This window comes from Moschus berezovskii, chromosome 18 (assembly GCF_049115385.1).
Source record: "Moschus berezovskii isolate FMDL1 chromosome 18, NW_MosBer_1.0, whole genome shotgun sequence".
NCBI classification, from domain to species: Eukaryota; Metazoa; Chordata; class Mammalia; order Artiodactyla; family Moschidae; genus Moschus; species Moschus berezovskii.
The window spans coordinates 64,902,082-64,922,657 of record NC_142477.1 but is presented as its reverse complement, the minus strand read 5'-3'; the positions used below and the strand labels follow the sequence as shown (position 1 = coordinate 64,922,657).

At 43.5% G+C, this 20,576-nt stretch overlaps 1 protein-coding gene across 8 annotated transcripts in view; it reads right to left on the bottom strand.

Moving 5' to 3' along the window:
* The window catches only part of MAST4 (microtubule associated serine/threonine kinase family member 4), a 642,435-nt gene that overhangs the window by 451,397 nt on the left and 170,462 nt on the right, over window positions 1–20,576 (bottom strand). For all 8 annotated transcript variants that reach the window (XM_055421937.2, XM_055421941.2, XM_055421938.2 and 5 more), the window contains one exon: window positions 932–1,085. In XM_055421937.2, coding sequence (XP_055277912.2) covers window positions 932–1,085 — 154 coding nt within the window. The remainder of the gene's footprint in view (window positions 1–931; window positions 1,086–20,576) is intronic.

Below are 20,576 nucleotides of genomic sequence, written 5' to 3'. Positions count from 1 at the left end.
GCGAAAGCAGACAGACACAAAAAAACATGTGCCACATGATTCCATTAATATGGACAAAAGCAGAGATAGAGCTGCCTGGGCCCAGGGAAGGAATGCAGGGAGCGTTTCATATCTTGATTTTGGCTGTAGTTCCAAAATCAAGATATTTTGGTTATAAATTCGCTAAACCCATCCACACGTGCCCTTAGAATGAATACATCTTATATGTAAATTACACTCCAGTAAAGCTTACTAATCTATCCTCAATTTAACTGGTCTCTGAATTGGATTAGATTTTACCATGTCTTTGGAGGGGCAGGCACCCCCTCGAGGGGCTGATGCTCACACAGGGAACTCTGCTGTCACTGGGGACCCTCTACACTCGTCTCTACCTATCCATGGGGATTGGCTACAGGGCTCCCACAGATACCTAAATCCACAGACGCTCAAGTCCCTTATATAAAATGGCACAGTATTTGTTTACCAATTATATGCATATCCTACTGGATAACGTAAGCCACATTTAGATTACTCACAATACCTGATACATTTTGTAATGTAAATAGTCATCAGCAGATGGCAAACTCAAGTTTTGCTTTAGGGAACTTTCTAGAATTATATATACATATATATATATATATATATATATAATCTACAGGTGGTTGAATCTGTGGGTTCAGAACCCAAGGATATGGAGGGCTGACTGTACTAGAAAGTCATTTAGTCCTTCAGTCATGTACAACTCTCTGCCAGGCTGCTCTATCCATGGGATTCTCCAGGCAAGAATACAGGAGTGGGCTGCCATTCCCTTTTCCAGGGAACCTTCCTGACTCAGGGATCAAACCCGGGTCTCCCACATTTCAGGCAGATTCTTTACCATCTGAGCCACCAGGGAAGCCCATACTGTCTAAACACAATTTCATCTCTTAAGCAGGCCACTCACACAACTCACCAGTCAGAGCACCTCCCAGGCTCCCCCGTCGCAGCTGTCTTCCATCCTCACTCAGCTGTCTTTTAAACTTCAGTGACTTCCCAGGGCCGGGAGCCACGTCTGGGTTGCTGCATTTCCGAAATGGCATGGGTGGAGGGGATAATATGTGGTCAAGCTGCAGAGAGAAGGACAGTGGCATCACTTGCTGGGGACACTTTCAACCTGAATGAAAGACCCCCACCACAGGCACACTTCCTTCTTTTCCTTCTCTAAATCCCTCTCTCCCAGTCCTGGTTTAGCGACTCCGAGGCTCCACTGTTGAGTCTTCCCTCTAAGTATCTGGCTGGCTGCACAATCTCCATTTTAGTGTTTTTCAAGCTGCGGGCCATGGTATATTAGTGGGTTATGAAATCAAGTTAGTAGTTTGTGACTAGTATTTTTTAGTGCAACAGAACAAAAATTATCAGAGTCCAAGGAAGGAAGGAAAAGAATCGTTACATGAAATGTATACATTATACATGGGTGTGTGTGTATCCAGAATCATTATGTAAAATATGTCCTTCCATGTGCCAAGGACTGAATGCTGAAGCTCCAATACTTTGGCCACCTGATGCAAAGAACCAACTCATAGAAAGAGACCCTGATGCTGGGAAAGATTGAAGGCAGGAGGAGAAGGGGACAATAGAGGAAGAAATGGCTGGATGGCATCACCAACTCAATGGACATGAGTTTGAGCAAGCTCTAGGAGATAGTGAAGGACAGGGAAGTCTGGCATGCTGCAGTCCAGGGGGTCGCAAAGACTTGGACATGACTTAGTGATTGAACAACAACAACATGGGCCATGACCCCCCATAAAAAATGAAGAACATTGCTCTATCGATTCCAGGGATAATCCATAGATCACGTCTCCAGTGGTTCACAAAAAACATTCACAAGCTTTTGGTGCTCACAAATACATGTAGGGAAGGGAAATTTCTAAGCACCACAGCCCTTAGAGGAAATCAATACATCCTTAGATCACTTTATAGCTTCTTAAAAGAAAATCTGTCACAAGAGTCAGAGAAACCAAAGTCACTTCAAAAGATGGCTTTCTACAAAAGAATCCCTTGTGTCACGAAACTTATTTCAAGATCTGTCCTGCTTTCACAAGAAAACCTTTCATACTTGAATAGTGCCCTGTGTTTTTAAATGGTTTCCTCCAAGTAAGTACATATGCATGTATATGTGTCTGGATAGTTATTAAAGACAAAAATATTCCTGAGCACTGAGTATTCCTGAGTCCAACATTCTCAGCGAGTTATTAAGAATGAAAAGGAATTACAAAAAATATTCATGGATATCCCAACTACCACAGAAAAGGGTCAACTTCATAGAAATTTAAAAACAAGGAAGAGTTGAGGAGCATTGCTCAAAGTCAGGCATTTTAAGAGCCTCTTCAGGAAGATGGAGAAGGATAAAGAGGCTTATGGAAACTTCCTGATGGGACAGACTGACTGAGGGGGAAACTGGGTCTTGTTCTGATGGGCGGGGCCATGCTCAGTAAATCTTTAATCCAGTTTTCTGTTGAAGGGCGGGGCTGTTTCCTCCCTGTTGTTTGACCTGAGGCCAAACTATGGTGGAGGTAATGAAGATATTGGCGACCTCCTTCAAAAGGTCTGCACACACTGCTGTGCTCAGTGCCTAGGACCCTGCAGCAGGCCACCGCCAACCCACGCGTCTGCTGGAGACTCCTGGACACTCACGGGCAAGTCTGGGTCAGTCTCTTGTGGGGCCACAATTATGAAATTAAACGATGCTTGCTCCTTGGAAGGAAAGCTATAATCAACCTAGACAGCATATTAAAAAGCAGAGACATTACTTTGCCAACAAAGGTCCGCCTAGTCAAAGCTATGGTTTTTGCAATAGTCATGTATGGATGTGAGAGCTAGACAATAAAGAAAGCTGAGCGCTGAAGAACTGATACTTTTTAATTATGGTGTTGGAGAAGACTCTTGAGAGTCCCTTGGACTGCAAGGAGATCCAACCAGTCTATCCTAAAGGAAATCAGTCCTGAATATTCATTGGAAGGGCTGATTCTGAAACTCCAATACTTTGGCCACCTGATGCAAAGAACGGACTCATTAGAAAAGACCCTGATGCTGGGAAAGAACGAAGTCAGGAGGAGAAAGGGCCAACAGATGATGAGATGGTTGGATGGCATCACTAACTTGATGGACATGAGTTTGAGCAAGCTCCGGAAGTTGGTGATGGACAGGGAAGCCTGGTGTGCTGTAGTCCTTGGAATCACAAAGAGTTGGACATGACTGAGCGACTGAACTGAACTCACTAAGATATGTCTTGTTTTCTTGGGTAGAAAGAAAGTCATCTGCTTATACCTGTAAGAGTTTTTCAGATTAAGACTCTCATGGATGAAAAATAAATCAGGGATGAAATCATCTATGTGTCTGACTATGCAATGCAGCATATTCAAAACCATGGCAAAAAAGAAAGCTGACCTTGCCTATGAGTTACTCCTCTCAAGCTGGTTGAGATGAAGTCGATTCAGTTCAGTTCAGTTGCTCAGTCGTGTCCAGCTCTTTGAGACCCCATGGACTGCAGCATGGCAGGCCTCCCTGTCCATCGCCAACTCCTGAAGTTCACTCAAATTCATGCTGATTGATTCGGTGATGCCATCCAACCATAAATTATGCTCACTCAACTATTACATGATGTCAACTCCCCCCCAAGCTCAGCTGTACTCATGGAAAACAGAACAACTGGATTTCAAGCACTTGTCAATAAGTACCATCTGAAATTCACTGCCAGTCAGTATTTTGGTACATTTTATTGCTACCTAAAGCAACAGTCAGAACTGGACATGGAACAACCAACTGGTTCCAAATAGGAAAAGGTGTACGTCAAGGTTGTATATTGTCACCTTGCTTATTTAACTTCTATGCAGAGTACATCATGAGGAACGCTGGGCTGGAAGAAGCACAAGCTGGAATCAAGATTGCAGGGAGAAATATCAATAACCTCAGATATGCAGATGACACCACCCTTATGGCAGAAAGTGAAGAGGAACTCAAAGGCCTCTTGATGAAAGTGAAAGAGGAGAGTGAAAAGGTTGGCTTGAAGCTCAACATTCAGAAAACAAAGATCATGGCATCTGGTCCCATCACTTCATGGGAAATAGATGGAAAAACAGTGGAAACAGTGTCAGACTTTGTTTTTTTGGGCTCCAAAATCACTGCAGATGCTGATTGCAGCCATGAAATTAAAAGACGCTTGCTCCTTGGAAGGAAAGTTATGACCAACCTTGATAGTATATTAAAAAGCAGAGACATTACTTTGCCAACCTTGATAGTATATTAAAAAGCAGAGACATTACTTTGCCAACCAAGGTCCGACTAGTCAAGGCAATGGTTTTTCCCGTGGTCATGTATGGATGTGAGAGTTGGACTGTGAAGAAAGCTGATCGCCGAAGAATCGATGCTTTTGAACTGTGGTGTTGGAGAAGACTCTTGAGAGTCCCTTATACTGCAAGGAGATCCAACCAGTCCACTCTAAAGGAGATCAATCCTGGGTGTTCATTGGAGGGACTGATGCTAAAGCTGAAACTCCAATACTTTGGCCACCTCATGCGACGAGTTGACTCACTGGAAAAGACTCTGATGCTGGGAAAGGTTGGGGGCGGGAGGAGAAGGGGACGACGGAGAATGAGATGGCTGGATGGCATCACCGACTCTCTGGACATGAGTTTGAGTGTACTCCGGGAGTTGGTGATGGACAGGGAGGCCTGGCGTGCTGTGATTCATGGGGTCGCGGAGAGTCGGACACGACTGAGCGACTGAACTGAACTGAACTGAACTGAGTAGTTCAGTGAGAGGTCCTCAAACTAGTGGTGCGTCCACTCCAGGATCTGCCCGGACCAGCAGGGGAAAGGAATTACAGATTGTATTTTGGGAAATTCTTGTTACTTTACTGTTCATTTCATCGGTGTCCTACTTAGAAGGGCCTCCAAGGACACTCCAATTTCTGTCTGGTCTTAGACACTTTGCCCTTAAACCTTATGGACGATGAAATGTAGCAAGGGCACCTGGAACATGGACGATGAAATGTAGCAAGGGCACCTGGAACAGCACCACGTCAGCTGCAGAAAATGCAGAGCCCAGTCTGGGCTCCAAATGCAGCCAGTCCATTACACAGTGCAGAGGCTGATTCTGCCTCCTTCCTGGCTTAGCAGGCTTATTCTACAGCCTTATCCGAGTTGTTTTTTCTTTTTTTCTGCCAACATTTTGGGGAAATTTAAGCTGAGTGAACTCCGGGAGTCGGTGATGGACAGGGAGGCCTGGCGTGCTGTGATTCATGGGGTCGCGGAGAGTCGGACACGACTGAGCGACTGAACTGAACTGAAGCAAATCTACAACAACAGAAAAGTTTAATACAATGAGCACCACATTCCCTCGACTAGTGGTGAACTGCTGACCTTGTTCTCCCTTCCTCTCTCACTTTCTCTTTCATGCACCAATCCCACAGCAGAGTTAGTTCCAGACATTCCAACAGAAGAGGCATTCTCTTAAATTCTCTTGCCTTGTATTGTATGTATTCTTATGTCGGGAGTCTTTCCTTTCTAAGGGAAGTGTAAATGCTAGGAATAAGACAAAATATCATGTAGACTTAATATTAAAAAATCTGCTTTTACACTGAAAGCAAAGCTTGCAGCCACAAGGTGGCAATGTGTCATAGACATTCAACAAAATGCTCCATAATCCCTGCTATTTGTGTAAATGCACCAGCAACCCCTCAGAATAACCAAGGAAGTTAGGTTTCCTTCCATTTTGTCATTTTCTCTTAATTACTAATGGCAGCTGCATAAAATACACATATTTATTGTTTAAGGTTAATCAACTTCTGGTACTTATTTTCCACCTGAAGTTAAATTTTTCAGCTTGTGGAATTATAATTAATTTCTCTGGGGAAGACTGTTATATCGCCAATTAACAGAGGGTGAAAAAATAGCAGAGGAAAGAAGATAATTCCTAAGGAGGAATTATGTGATTTCCTTACATGTTTCCAACAAAGCCATAAAAGACATGAAAAAATGTAGAAGAAAGAGAAGGAAATCAAGGAGAAAGTGTAGGCAAATAAAATCCATTTCATCACGTATAGAATCATAAGCTATTAGTCCATAAGCCCAAGTTTTTCATCAGAATCACAACCCCAAGAGGAGGGTATTATTTTTTTTAATCTGGCAAAATCGAGGTGATGAACGGTGAGCGCCGCAAATGTTTCCAGCACAGTATAAGCAGAAAAACCTATAAGCATTGTGCCATATTCCAGGATCCCATTTCCTTCCTCACCTCAAATCACACTCCCAACAGGGCTCTCTCTAAATACATCATTTTTCCAAACTTGCTGTGCTGTCAGTGGCTCTACTTTTCTTTCTACAATTAGTCAAAGCTTCTCAAAACGGTCCACTACAGCCTTGCAATATATTTTTCATTTTTGTCCTGTTTCAAACACTTATGATCCCTTTAAAAACAATTCATCAGACCCTGGAGCTTATGGCAGACACTCAACATATCACTTTGGACATTGCCCTCTGAATGATTTCAGCTTAATGTTTTCCAAACTCCCAAAGTCTCCAGACTACAAGGAATTCAACTGAAAACAGAGGGTGTCTTTTCAACTTTCACTGATGTTCAAGGACATCTAAGCCTGCACTTGTCACACTTGCTCCCAACATTTCTAATTTCCTCTCCAAGCAGTCAGTAGACTCCTAGAAAACCAGCCCCTTCTTTCTTGTCACATACTCACCTAACACGCTGCTAGCCACAAAGTATCCTGGTTTGAAACGCATTCTCCAGGAACAGGTTCCATTCATCTGTCAAGGGACACTTGGCCTGCTTCCCTGTTTTGGCTATTGTAAATAGTGCTGCCGTGAACATTGGGGTGCATGTATCTTTTCAATTTAAGAGTATTTTTCTTTTCTGTATATACGCCAAGAAGTAGGATTGCTGGATCATATGATAACTATTTTGTTTTTTAAGGAACCTCCATACTGTTTCCCATAGTAGCTGCACTAATTTCCATTCCACCGGCAGTTAGGAAGCCTTTTTTCCACACCTTCTCCAGTATTTATATTATTTGTAGTCTTTTTGATGATGGCCATTCTGACTGGTATGAGGTGATAGATACTTCATTGTAGTTTTGATTTGCATTTCAGTATTAATTTTGCTAATAGTTTATCATGGGACACATGGAAGTATTTTAGAGAACAAATACACAACTACTATAAGTCTGATACAGACTTGGGGGAAAGTTTCCAAAATTCCCAGTCCTATAGAAGCACTAATCACGAGAAATCTACATCAATTTTTTATATTGATCATCTCCACCCACTGCTTGCTGTTTTACAAGTATTAGGCTGAGTAAAACACAAGAGTCCACCACAATTACACTATGGTTTCTGCCATCAGCAAAGACGAATTAAAGGCAAATTATTTATAAGATTCAGTCTTACCACGTTGTTTAGTGTCTCTGCCATCACCACCACCTCCAAACACAAACCATGGATTTATTCTTCTATGGCTATATACCATAGTTTTTTATCCACTTTTTTCTCAAAAGGCATATTACAACTTTTGATGAACATTGAACTTGCAGCCTTCTTAACTGACATTTTTCTTCAAATTCATCTCCTGACACTTTCCTGCCCAAACACATGGGTTCTCTCATTTACACACGTTCATATAGCCATCATTATTTGGAAACTAAAGAGATTTTTCCAACTTCAGTAAATGGCAACTCCTTTTGTCTAGTTTCTTAAGTCACAAATCTTATACTTGCTCTAAACTTCTCTCTCTTACTCCATAGCCAATGAGCAAATCCCCTAGCTCAACCTCTGAAATATATCCAGAACCCAATCACATCACCATTTCTACTCCTGCCACTCCTCTCTCTGCCTTTCAGATCTCTCTTGTGATCGCCTCCCATAAATCTCTCTGCTTCCATCCTGCTCTCGGCACAGCAGCCACTGACCCTTGTAAAACGTAAGCCAGATGCTCCAGATCCTCTTCTTGGAGTCCTCCCCTGACTTCCCCTCAACCCAGAACAAAATCCTAAGTCTTGACAAGGTCCTGTCACCTCTTCCCTCATCACTCTGATCCCAGCTCCAACTCGTCCACTCACTCCAATTCCATCTGATGCTGGACCTGAAAAGCCCCAGGCATCTTTCCATTCATGACCTTTACACCAATCACTTTCTATATCTGGGATGCACTGCAGATACTAGCTACCATGCTCCCCCAATCCTCCAGGTCTCTATTCAAATATTACTCTTCTTTTTGGGTGGGGGTAGAAGGTTTTCTAATTGCCCTATGTAAATGTCTTACTGAATGCAAGTTGGAGTGCCCCATGTATGGTAAAGTCAAACAATTTGAAACATCAAAGTTTGGAGCAGAGAGAGGTTTATTACGGGTCCAAACAAAAAGAACGCATGGCCTGTGTTCAAAAAACCCGAACTCATTGAAGGGTTTCAGCAAAGCATTTTTAAAGGGAAGATGAGGGAGGGGCATCCCAGGGTTTATCATCAGCCCATGCACAAGTCTCTGATTGGTTGATGATGATCAATCCTTAGGCAGCAGAAGGTTGGGGGCTAGGTGCTCATGATCATTAAGCAAGAATCTCTTCCATTTCCTGCAGAAAAATTCGGGAATATACATTGGATACTACTATCTAGGTGGGGCTTCCCTGGTGGCTCAGTGGTAAAGAATCCACCTGCAATGCAGGAGATGTGAGTTCAACCCCTGGGTCAGGAAGATCCCCTGGAGAAGGAAATGGCGACCCATTCCAGTATTCTTGCCTAGAAAAACTCATGGACAGAGAAACCCGCAGGCTACAGTCCATAGGGTCACAAGAGTTGGACACAACCAAAGCGACTGAGCATACTATATAGGTACTTCAGAGAGGAGCTAAAGCAGAGAATATGGGGGAGATGTCTGTCCCAGGAAAGTCCCATAGGATCTTGTTTGGTTACAAAAGGGCATGCCCACCACTTTTTTCCCTTTTCAATTTTTCCTCCATAGCATCTACTGCCATATGGCATGTTAGATCTCTCATATTTATTCTTCTTCTCCCACTCGAAAGTAAGTTACATGAAATTATATACTACTCTTTTGTCCTCTCTCTGTCCACTGTTCTATGTAAAAGGCATCTTGTCAATACTGGTTGAAGAAACAAACTGAAAATCTCTGGTATTTGGTTTAAACAACAACAAAAACATACACAATGGAGGGTTTCAATTACTGGAAGAAAAAAAACAGGATCACCTTCGAATATTAAATGTTACTCAATGTGAAAATACTAAAGGGAGTCTCTAACATTTTGAATTTTGACAAAGTTGAACACTGTATGCATGAAAAAGACCCTCACGTTTGAGAAAACAGCATCTTGAAAAGAATCTTTTCTAAATGCAAACTAACATGCTAATTTTTGAGCACTGTTACCTCTGAAGGTAATTCCTAATAATGAATTAGTAGACCTGCTAACTCTATCCTAAATAGCATATCACTTGTGTCTATCAATTCCTCCTTTTGGTAATTCCTCATTGATTCTCAAGATGCGGGACCTGTATTTTAAAGACCCATCCAGAATGCATGTGTCCTGAGGCCAAAGTTCATTAGTTCAAAGGGATCACCAATGTTAACTGCATACATAATGGATGGGATCTCACAGTAAAGAAAGAGTGACTAGTAACATAGGGTCATGAAGACACTGTTCACTTATTCTGTTTCTTGATTTTAAACATTCCAAGAAACCATAGATATGAAAATAAATGAATAATTGTACCACTGCAGAGACTATGCTTGTAATCTTAATTAACTGCTCTGTTGCTTCCATCCAGAAAGGAATCAAACTAGAAACCTGAAATGACTTTATTGCAAAATTGGGTTTTATTTACATTTAAACCAAAGCCTATAAACAACATTTTAAAATCTGATAAGATTCTATAGTTAAGACAGGCATTGTTGTTTTCACACTAATTCCTCGGTGTCTAGGAATGCTAATACTTACTATCCTGTTTAGGACATTTAACTATTACTACGCTTGTTTCCTCATCTAAAAAATGTTAATAAGAATACTACCTATCTCCTGAGGTGGTTATGAAGTTTAAAATAATTCATATATGCACTTAAAACAATTTAGCTGTGGTGGTTATTAACATCCCTGTGCAGGAAGTCACTTCATTCGGAAACATCTCTGCAGTGCACTTCATCATAAATGGTTTGCGAGGAAATTAAACCAATTACAGTTTTACTGAGTTGTCTCTTCTTTTTCTTTATGACTCAAATGAGAACTTGGTTTGAATGAACCGCTTTAAAATTATTCCAGGCCAAAAAAGAAATAACTAGATAAATAAATAAAAATCATTTCAAGCTGTAATTTTCACGCTGGGCCCCAGAGCACAACTCCTGGGTCTTGATCATGAGGTTCTCAGCATGTGTGAAGTGAGACGCCTACTCCAAATCTGAATTCTCAGGCACAGAATCCCACTGGCATGCTACTTAACTCCTCTCTGAAGAGTGGACCTCGTGGACCTCAGGTAGTCAGGATGCAGAGGGAGGATGGATGCAAAGGACTTGCCACAGTGCTTGGCACATGTAAGCACTAAGCAGTAATAATCAACCTCCCTTCCCCCAGCACCCCAAATTCTCACTACAGATTGACTTAGACACTGAGAGAGCTACAATCTTGGACCACATTTTTCTGGGGCCCATTGAACTGAATTTGCTGGCATTCATTTTGCATTGTGCCACCCAGAATGCATGCTTCCATTTAATAATATTGTAAGAAACAGCCCTCTGTAAATCCTGCCACTTTGTTCTATAAACATAACAGCCTATATTGAACAGTATCCTCCTTGTCAAGACTCATGTCTATGAAAATATTAAGCAGCTGTGTATCAGATATTCCTCTGGGCACAAGAGTGGACAGAAACAGGAAAAATTCCTATCCACTAGGAGCTTCATTCCAGTTGGAGAGACAGAGCCCAGGAGAAAATGCTGTCAGTTCTCTGCACTAGAAACCATTCTGCTTCTGCTGGGCTATGGTCTTATTTTATCCTAGGAAGCCCATGAACCATAAAACGAATCATGTTCCTCTAATTCAGTCACTAGAAATCAGAGGGTAAAGCTGGCAGTCCATCATCAGCAAGTGTGGCTGTCCAGTTTCTATCAAGACATCATGGATCTGGTTGCCTCATAACCGTACTGGATTTCACCTTACCCTCTGCTGGACTGAACGCTTGTGTCCCCACTGCAAATTCGTATGTTGACCCCTAACCCCTCAAAGTGATTGTATTTGGAGGTAGGACCTCTGGGATGTGATTAGCTCATAAGGCCAGAGTTGTAACAAACGGGAAATCCCACAGAGTTCCCCTGCCCCTTCCACCATGCGACAACACAGCTGGAAGAGGTGAGACTATGAATTAGGAAACAGGCTCTCATTAGACTGTGACTGTGATCTCATCTGCCAGTGGCTCCGCCTTGGACTTCTCACCCCCCAGAACCATGAGAAATAAACTCTGCTTTGAAGGTACCCAGTCTACGGTATTTTGTTACAGCGGTTCAAACTAAGACACCCTCGACACCAGTGGTCTCAAGTCATGGTAATCTTGCTGCCTGGGGGACATTCGTCAATGTCTGTCTGGAACCATTTTTGGTTTGTCCAACATAAAGGGGGCAGGGCATGTGCTAGAATCAACTGGCTAGAGACCAGGGATACTGCTAAACACTCTGAAATGCACAGGACAACCCCCAACAACAGAGTTATTTCAGCATAGTGAAGTCGCTCAGTTGCGTCCGACTCTTTGCAACCCCATAGACTGTAGCCTACCAGGCTCCTCTGTCCATGGGGTTTTCCAGGCAATAGTACTGGAGTGGATCGCCATTTCCTTCTCCAGGGGATCTTCCCAACCCAGGGCTCGAACCTGGGTCTCCCGCATTGTAGACAGACGCTTTACCGTCTGAGCCACCAGGGAAGTCCTAGACTTTCAGCATAAGACATCCATAATACCACTGGTAAGACACTCTGCTCTACACTTGCTTTCATCTCTCTTCACCTATTTTTAAGTTATTCATCTTGCTGAGTTATGTGTTACTGTAGGTCATCTTAAGACCTTCTGAGAACAAGAATGCAGTGGGCAAAAAACAGAGAGCATAAATAGAATCTCACGAAGAACTGTTCATGTCAACAAAATTTGCTAAGCAAACCATTTCCTGAGATACATGAATTTACCCAGCCTATTTAGCTGTTTATTGCATTTCCCTTTCTCAATGAACATTCATGTTTTGAAAGCTGCTTCAATAGAACATATTTAAACTGAAAGATGTACTAGATACCAATATCATTTTCCATCTTCAGTTTTGTAATTAATTCTTTGAATCACAAACTTCAGTTAGCAATATAAAAGTGTTTCAGAAATATCCAAACATACATTAGTAGATCAAACTACAATGGCATTCGCCTAAACAGAGCTGCACCACTAGTTTCATCTCTTAAGAGAATTGATTTTCTTTCTTCCCTCCCGAGAGAAATATGTAAATTAGCACTTTGATACCACAATCTCACTGTTGTCTGTCAACTCAACTTCAAGAAAGTTAATTCCTTTGCTATGAACATCCCCCCGCCCCCTACACACACAGACACACACACACACACACACACACCACCAGCAACACCATCAGTCCCAAGGACAAAGCACCACACAGCAGGGACTTAATTGTGATCTGAACATGAAGCAATAAATTCAACTGTCTACAGATGAAAAAACAGAGCTAATATTATATTACAGTTTTTTGAAACATAGCACTTTTCTAAGTTTAGTTTAGAAATGACAACACTAGAGAAGAACCAGGAATATACTGATTCAACTTTGCATACACATCCCCTATTTTCCTGTCTCTTTAATATTCAGGGTGTGTCCCTGACCTTTAGCTAGGGATCTGATCTATGCCTGAAGTTGTTTACGTATCTGAAGACATTAAATTCCCCTGGTACCATCATGTCCCCATCAGCAATATAACTAAAGATTCTGACCGCAGTTAACAAAGCAGGAGGAGAATGTATTCCTCATCAGTCATCGTCTCTGCATTTAAAGTCAGAGGGGAAAGTCCCCACAATGCCATGAAACTTGACATTCTGTGCCCGCTTCCCCTCTGGTAAAGAGAGTAGACCCCCAGGCAGGTAGTGGTATTGCTCCCACTTTACCAATGGGCAGACACATTGGGAAAGAGTAACCCCTGCAAAGTTATCCGCTCAGGAGGTACAAGAGGAATCAAGCTCAAGATTCCTAACTCCAAAGCCCACGTTGCTTCCACTGTTTCAAACAGTCTCCTTAAGAGGGGTCACTGCCACGGAGCACATGGAGCCCCAGAAAGTTAACTTTCATTTCCTCTTCCATCCCTGGTCTGGGAAAGCTCCCCAGAGAAAATGGAGTCTTACACCCTGGTGTCAATCAGTGAATGGCCTAGTTCAGTCCTAACTGGCCATCTACAGAAGCGGTTTCTAGGGTTTCTTAGCCGAAACCCTCAAGTCAAAATTACAGAATTACAAAATAAAATCACCTGTAGTCTAATTCCTAGCTTTTCAGAAGACAGAGGTCGAGCCAAGTCAACCACCAAGTTTTGCAGAGATAGCTGGTGCATGAATCCCAGAATCCAGATTTCTAGGCCTACCATCTATTTATTACCTTTCACACCTTTCTCCCTTACCTACTCCTGCAATCCCACTGGTATCCATCACTCCGTTATAATTGACTTGTGTGATTTTCTAGGGGTTTTGTTCATACATGATTTGTCATCCAATGGTTGTTTTAACAACTTGACATTGTGCTAAGGCCTGAGGATGGAAAACAGAATGAACATAGGCATCTTCCTCAGGGCACTTCTACCACAGTGCAGGAGACAGACACAAAAGCAGAGTCATGAAATGACATGGCAAAGGTAACAACAAAGTTAGGTATGAGGGACTATAGTAACTTTGAGCAGAGTTGTGGTCCAGCATCTAATTAATTTCCAGTCCTTACCATTTTGGCTGAGTCATGCTGACATCACTTAATGCCTGAAATGCAGGAAGGGGTTGACTAGCATTTACTCGAAAAGATTAGGATCTTCTCACGGACCCTGAAACCAGTGCAGAAAGCAGCACAGTGTGTTCAGTTCAGTTGCTCAATTGTGTCTGACTCTTCGCGACCCCATGGACTGCAGCAGGCCAGGCTTCCCTGTCCATCACCAACTCCCAGAGCTTACTCAATCTCATGTCCATTGAGTCGATGGGTGATGACATCCAACCATCTCATCATCTGTCGCCCCCTTCTCCTCCCACCTTCAATCTTTCCCAGCATCAGGGACTTTTCCAATGAGTTGGCTCTTCACCTCAGGTGGCCAAAGTGTTGGAGTTTAAGCTTCAGCATCAGTCCCTCTAATGAATATTCAGGACTGATTTCCTTCAGGATTGACAACATTGGTTATCTTCCTTCTAGCTTGGGCTTTTCAAACTTGTCTTTAATGAATTACAGAAAAAAAAACCTGTTTTCTAAGCAGAGTGGTCTATGAAGGACTTGTGAGAGAAATCTCTCTCTGTTGAGAAGCTGCTGTGATAAACATTATATAGGGGAAATACCTGAGTCTACAGGGTCTAAGACTGAGCAGGACTATTTTGTGCTATGGCAGGAGGAAGGACTTGCTTGCTGCTTCAGAGACGGAAAGAGAAAGAACATGTAAAAATGTGAGGAAGGGGGGAAAGGGTGGTTAGGGAGTTTGGGATGCTCATGTACACACTGCTATAGTTAAAATGGATAACCAATAAGGAACTACTGTATGGCTCATGGAACTCTGCTCACTGTTATGTGGCAGCCTGGACAGGAGGGGAGTTTGGGGAGAATGGATACATGTATATGTATGGCTAAGTCCCTTCACTGTTCACCTGAAACTATCACAACATTGTTAATCGGCTACACCCCAACATAAAATAAAAAGTTTTTTAAAATACGAAATAAGCACTTAAAGACAAGGTGTTTTTTCAACTAAATGAAAACCAATGGAGGAGGAAAACTGGCAGCTAAACCATCACTGTGCTGACAAAGGTCCATCTAGTCAAAAGCTACGGTTTTTCCAGTAGTCATGTATGGATGTGAGAGTAGGACCATAAAGAAGGTTGAGTGCCAAAGAATTGATGCTTTTGAACTGTGGTGTTGGAAAAGACTCTTGGGAGTCCCTTGGACTGCAAGGAGATCAAACCAGTCAATCCTAAAGGAAATCAGTCTTGGATATTCATTGGAAAGACTGATGCTGAAGCTGAAGTTCCAGTACTTTGGCCACCTGATGTGAAGAGCTGACTCACTGGAAAAGACCCTGATGCTGGGAAAGATTGAGGGCAAGAGGAGGGGGTGACAGAGGATGAGATGGTTAGGTGGCATCATCAACATAATGGACATGAGTTTGAGCAAACTCCAGGAGATAATGAAGTAAAGTGAAGCATGGCTTGCGAAGGGGCAGACTCTACTTAGTGTCTTAGTGACAGGAAAACAACAAACCTCTGAAATGAGGTATGAGAAGTAAGATCAAAATTTCTCACACCACTGGCACTGCCACACAGCCTGACCTTAAATGTCTGTCCTTATGGAGTCACCGAGGCAGATGCTCTGGGATCAGTGTGAGCATCTCTCCCCATGTCCCAAGGGGACCAGAGAGACGAGGGAGGAGGAGGCAAAGGTCTGAGGCAAGCCGACAGCTGGGCCAATATTCAGCCACTTCCAGGGGGCAAATCATAATTTCATCTATAAAATAGGGATAATTACATCCTCCTCACAGGATTCTTGGGTTAAGTTAACTGGTCAATATCAAGTTCTAGCAAGAGACAGCACTCATATGTTTATGTTTCTTCTCTCCCCTCTTCCATTTCCGCCTAGCCTGGTTCATTTTGACAGAACCATAAAAGAAAATAATCAAGCACTAGAACTTCTGATCAGTAACATCTATTGAACCTAAAAATAAACTTTCCACAAGCGTCTAGGAAAAGAACTGAAATCTGCCCTTCTTATAAAAATAATGTGCAAGCTCTTTAACTGGAAAAACATATAAATTAATATTCATTTCATGATTTTACATTAAGAGGAAAAAAGGGCTGTTTGAGCAAGTCCGCTGTGGCTAGCGGTAGCAAACTGAACCCTGACCCAAGAGGTAAATAAACACTGTTCGGAAAAGCATTCCTGAGAAGTATGAGTCACGCGTTCTTAGCAGCTTAGGGGCCTCACCTGGTTAAAATGGAAATATTTTAGAAGGACAGGAAAAAGAGTCATTGAGAAATTTGCAAATAGAGAACTCAAAGAAGTGCCCTGGGGGGGGTCAGAGGTAGTGCCAGCCCATGCAAACTATTTTTATCAGCTTCATTTCTTCTTTAAGAGGGACAACGTAAGGGACAATGTGAAGGAAATGGAGAAGAAAGAGAAGGAGATGACTGAGGAAGAAAGGGGAGGGGGACGGGAAGAGGAGAAGAGTCTGACAAGAGCTGCTCAGGGACATTAATGCCCTGTGGCCATGCCCCTCCCCAGCTCCGACCCTACCCACCCCCTCTGACACGACCTCACATTTTCACTCTGGCTGTGTCCACCCCTACCACACAGCCTAAAAACCTTCTCTCTCAGCAAAACTGAAAAGTATGACAGTGTTAGTTGCTCAGGCATGTCTGACTCTTTGTGACCCGGTGAACTGTATGTAGCCTGCCAGGCTCCTCTGTCCATGGAATTCTCCAGACAAGCATTCTGAAGTGGGTTGCCATGCCCTCCTCCAGGGGATCTTCCCGACCCAGGGATTGAACTTTGCATTGCAGGCAGGTTTTTTACCGTCTGAGCCACCAGGGAAGCCTTAGCAAAATTAACACATAATAAAGAAACAAATATATTAAATCTATTAAATATTTATAAATGAATATAGTCCATAATTCTAAATAAATAAATTATGAGACCTTCAATCAGTATTTCCCTTGCTCAGCACCAAATCTTTCTTACCACTTGGTCTCTCTCTGACCAGAGTCTGCCCAGCTGCCTACCCTGGATCCCCAGGCTGAGTCTCTGCTCCTTAGTTACTAGAATCCCTGGTCTGGGCCCCCAGAACTCAAGGTCAGGCCTTGTTTCCAGGGTCCGGCACCAACTGACTCTCGCCTCTGAAAGGCAGCCTGCTAAGGACCAGATCCCAACATGGTGTGGGGCTTCAGTGCCTGTCTGCCCACTGCCACACATCTGCCCCACCTCCACTAGGAGCCACACCCAAGTTTTAAGGCTTGCTTTGGGCTTCCCTGGTGGCTCAGACAGTAAAGAATCTGCCTGCAACACAGGAGACGTGGGTTCGATTCTTGGGTCGGGAAGATCCCCTGTAGAAGGGAATGGCTATCCACTCCAGTATTCTTGCATGGAGAATTCTATGGACAGAGGACCCTGGAGGGCTACAGTCCAGAGGGTTGCAAAGAGCTGGACATGACTGAGCGACCTACACCTAGAACTTTAGGTTACAGTGCTAATATCCCAGCTTTCCTTTGTTCAGTCACAACATCCCAGGGCTTCTTCCCAAGCCATCTTCCACCACATGGACTCCCAGCCCTCAAGAGTCAGGTGAGCCCTAACCTATGAGCCCCCAGGGGAAGGAGAAAATTGCTTGGAAAGACATAAGAGGAGGGAGGGAGAGGGTGGGAAATGCAATGAGAAAAACTAGAAAAAGGAGAAAGACGAGCAGTGAATAGCTTGATAGACTCTCAGAAAATGAATCCATCTTAACTTTTCTTCATAGTCTACTATTCAGCTGGGCCATGAGTGCATGAGTAACTTGATCCCTCTGATCTTCTGATTACCGATTATACTATTCTTGAAAAGTCTGATCGGATGGCCAACCATTACTGGGAGCTCATATATTTTTATGTATTCTCCACAAAAGAGTCTGGCCACCAAACAGGAGCCCTCTGTTCTGAACCCCCATCCCCACCAGCCCACAGCTTCCGGGAAGAAAACTCAAAGTTTCAGGAGTGAAGGACAAGTCAAGATGTTCCCAGGAACCATCTGAAATCAAGCCAGGAAAAGACTTTGCCTTTGGGTACAGGTTCATAACTCTGCTAAAATAAGCATTCACCAGAAGCCACAGAGTAGTAAAAACAGACAGAAGATAACTCACTGTCAAGAATCCCTTGAGTTCTCAAAGCAGCCCCCAAGGACTGAGTAGAGTTGTGTAAATAAGACCAACAGAGCAACAAGAAGTGTTGAAGAGGATTGAGAGTTTGGTCCTATTCTTTTCTTAACCATTATCTATAAACAAGAACTCTAAAACTACTATTAAAAATATACTCACTTTAGTCAAGAAGAAACAATTCTGTTCCCCTTCCATGAAAGAACAAAACCAACCCAATACACAGGAATGCCAAGGAAACTCCTGACATGGTACGGAGCCAACCAGTCCTTAACTCCAAAGGCATGAACACACTGATACCTGCCAACATCTGAAAGAGATAACCCACATCTGGGGACATTTCAACAGTCAGTATTTGATCCAGCTCTGCTCCCATGCTCAGGTCTTTATTTTTCCTTTTTTGCCTGAAACTTGCTGGTGGAAGAGGCTCTATGTTGAATATGCGTGAGTGCTAAGTTGCTTCAGTTGTGTCCTATGCTTTATGACCCTATGGACCACAGCCTGCCAGGCTGCTCTGTCCATGAGATTCTCCAGGGAAGAATACTGGAGTGGGTTGCCATGCCCTTCTCCAGGGGATCAAACCCGCATCTTTTATGTTTCCTGCATTATCAGGTAGGTTCTTTTACCACTAGTGCCAGACTGGAATCAAGAAACACACTAAATTAGGGAAAGCTTCAAATCTGAGCTTGAAGTCGGCTGAGAACAGAACACTCCACTCTACATGTATAGTCTTCCTTTCACTAAATCTAGGGTTCTCATATATAAAACCTAAAAGTAGGATAAATTAGATTTCTTCTCCTTTGTGGGGATTTTAAACAATGAATTTCTCTGCCATTTAAATGTTTATTTAAAGTTTAAGAAAAATCCATTCACCAAACGTGACAGCAGAGCTCTCATCTCCAAGGCTGCGCCCACAGGACTGGTCTGGCTAGCGAAGTACACGATCCCCATCCATGTGTATCATCACAGCTACCAGAAACCAGGCTGCCTCCCCATCAGGGCTATGGGTTTTCTTTGTCCCCCAACTGGTTATAGTCACCCCCTACTGCAGAGATACACCCATTCCCATAAGCTTAAACCACCACAGCTACTAAATGTTCCTTCCTGACCTTCACCGTTCATTGACATTGCAGAGACCAGTCAACTGCAGCCAACTAAGAATGTACTGGACTACAGCCACACTTGTCTGTTCACATACCTTCCACTCTGCCCACATCGGCAGGGCTGAGCAGTTGTCCCAGAGACTGTATGGCTCGTGAAGCCCAAAATATTTAATATCTGGCCCTCTTGCCTGAACTGATTGCTTCAGTAAATGTACTGAACATCACCTATGCGCTGAGTGCAGTCTGGGCTCTGTGGAGGGAGCCGCAGGCAAAACCCAGCCCCTTTCTTCAGGCGCTAATTAGGGCTGTGAAGCAGGAGCAGGATGTGGGTGGTTAAAGACCATCTCTCTGACAGGGGACCTGGAGGGAGGAGGAGTGCAGGACGAAGAGGCTTCCAAGCAGAGAGAAAGGCAAGTTTGAGGGCCTGAAAGGGAGAGCCAGGGAAAGAGCATCACGTGAGAACAGCATCCTGGTGTCCGGGCCACGCCCCTTTCCCTAGTCTCAGCCCACCCATCCCTCCCTCTCTCACAGGCACGGCCTCATTGCGTGCCAAGCACCATCCTAAGTGCTTCAGGCAAGTGATCTATCTCATTTAATCTTTAAAACGACCCTCTGACATGGTATTATTGTCATCCCCATTTTAAAGATAAGGAAAGTGAGGTCTAGGGTGTGCAAGTGACTTGCCCCTGGCATCAGAACTAGTGACCAACAAAGACTGAGCCCACGGCTAGTTGTCAGACCCATCCTCTTCCTCTGTGCCATCTTCGTGCGGGCAGCACCAGCCCTGCCACCCAGCTACGGACCTAGCTTCTTGTGACTTTTGTACCTGGGGTACCTGGTGGAAGGTGTGGGCCACCTGGACTGATGGAAGAGGCTTCCCTGAGCCTGCTTCCTTCTGCACTCTCTGGTTTTGGACCAGATGCTCACTGAACTCTGCTCTTTCCTCCATCCCCGATGTCACATACGTCTCCTCAAATTACTTCTAAAACAAAGTCACCAAGCTATAGAAGCCTCACCAACGTAGGGAAATTACTTGCAAAAGAAGCAAAGAGGAAGGGAACTAATATTTACAGAAGGCCTTCTGTGGGCCAGGCACAGATATAAACATCGTGGCCTTTATTTCTGGGAGATGATTCTTGGTAGAAAAACACATCTTCCATTTAGGTTTCTGCATTCCGCAGTGCAGGAGTCACCAGAGGGGGATCCAGTACAGACAGATGGTAACTTTTAGGGGCCACAGGTACTGCTACGCTGTGCTCCTCATGACCACTCATTGTCCAGTGTCCTGAGACAAGACACACAGCAACATCCCACTCTCTCCTCTCTCAGCCCATGCTCTCTGATGCC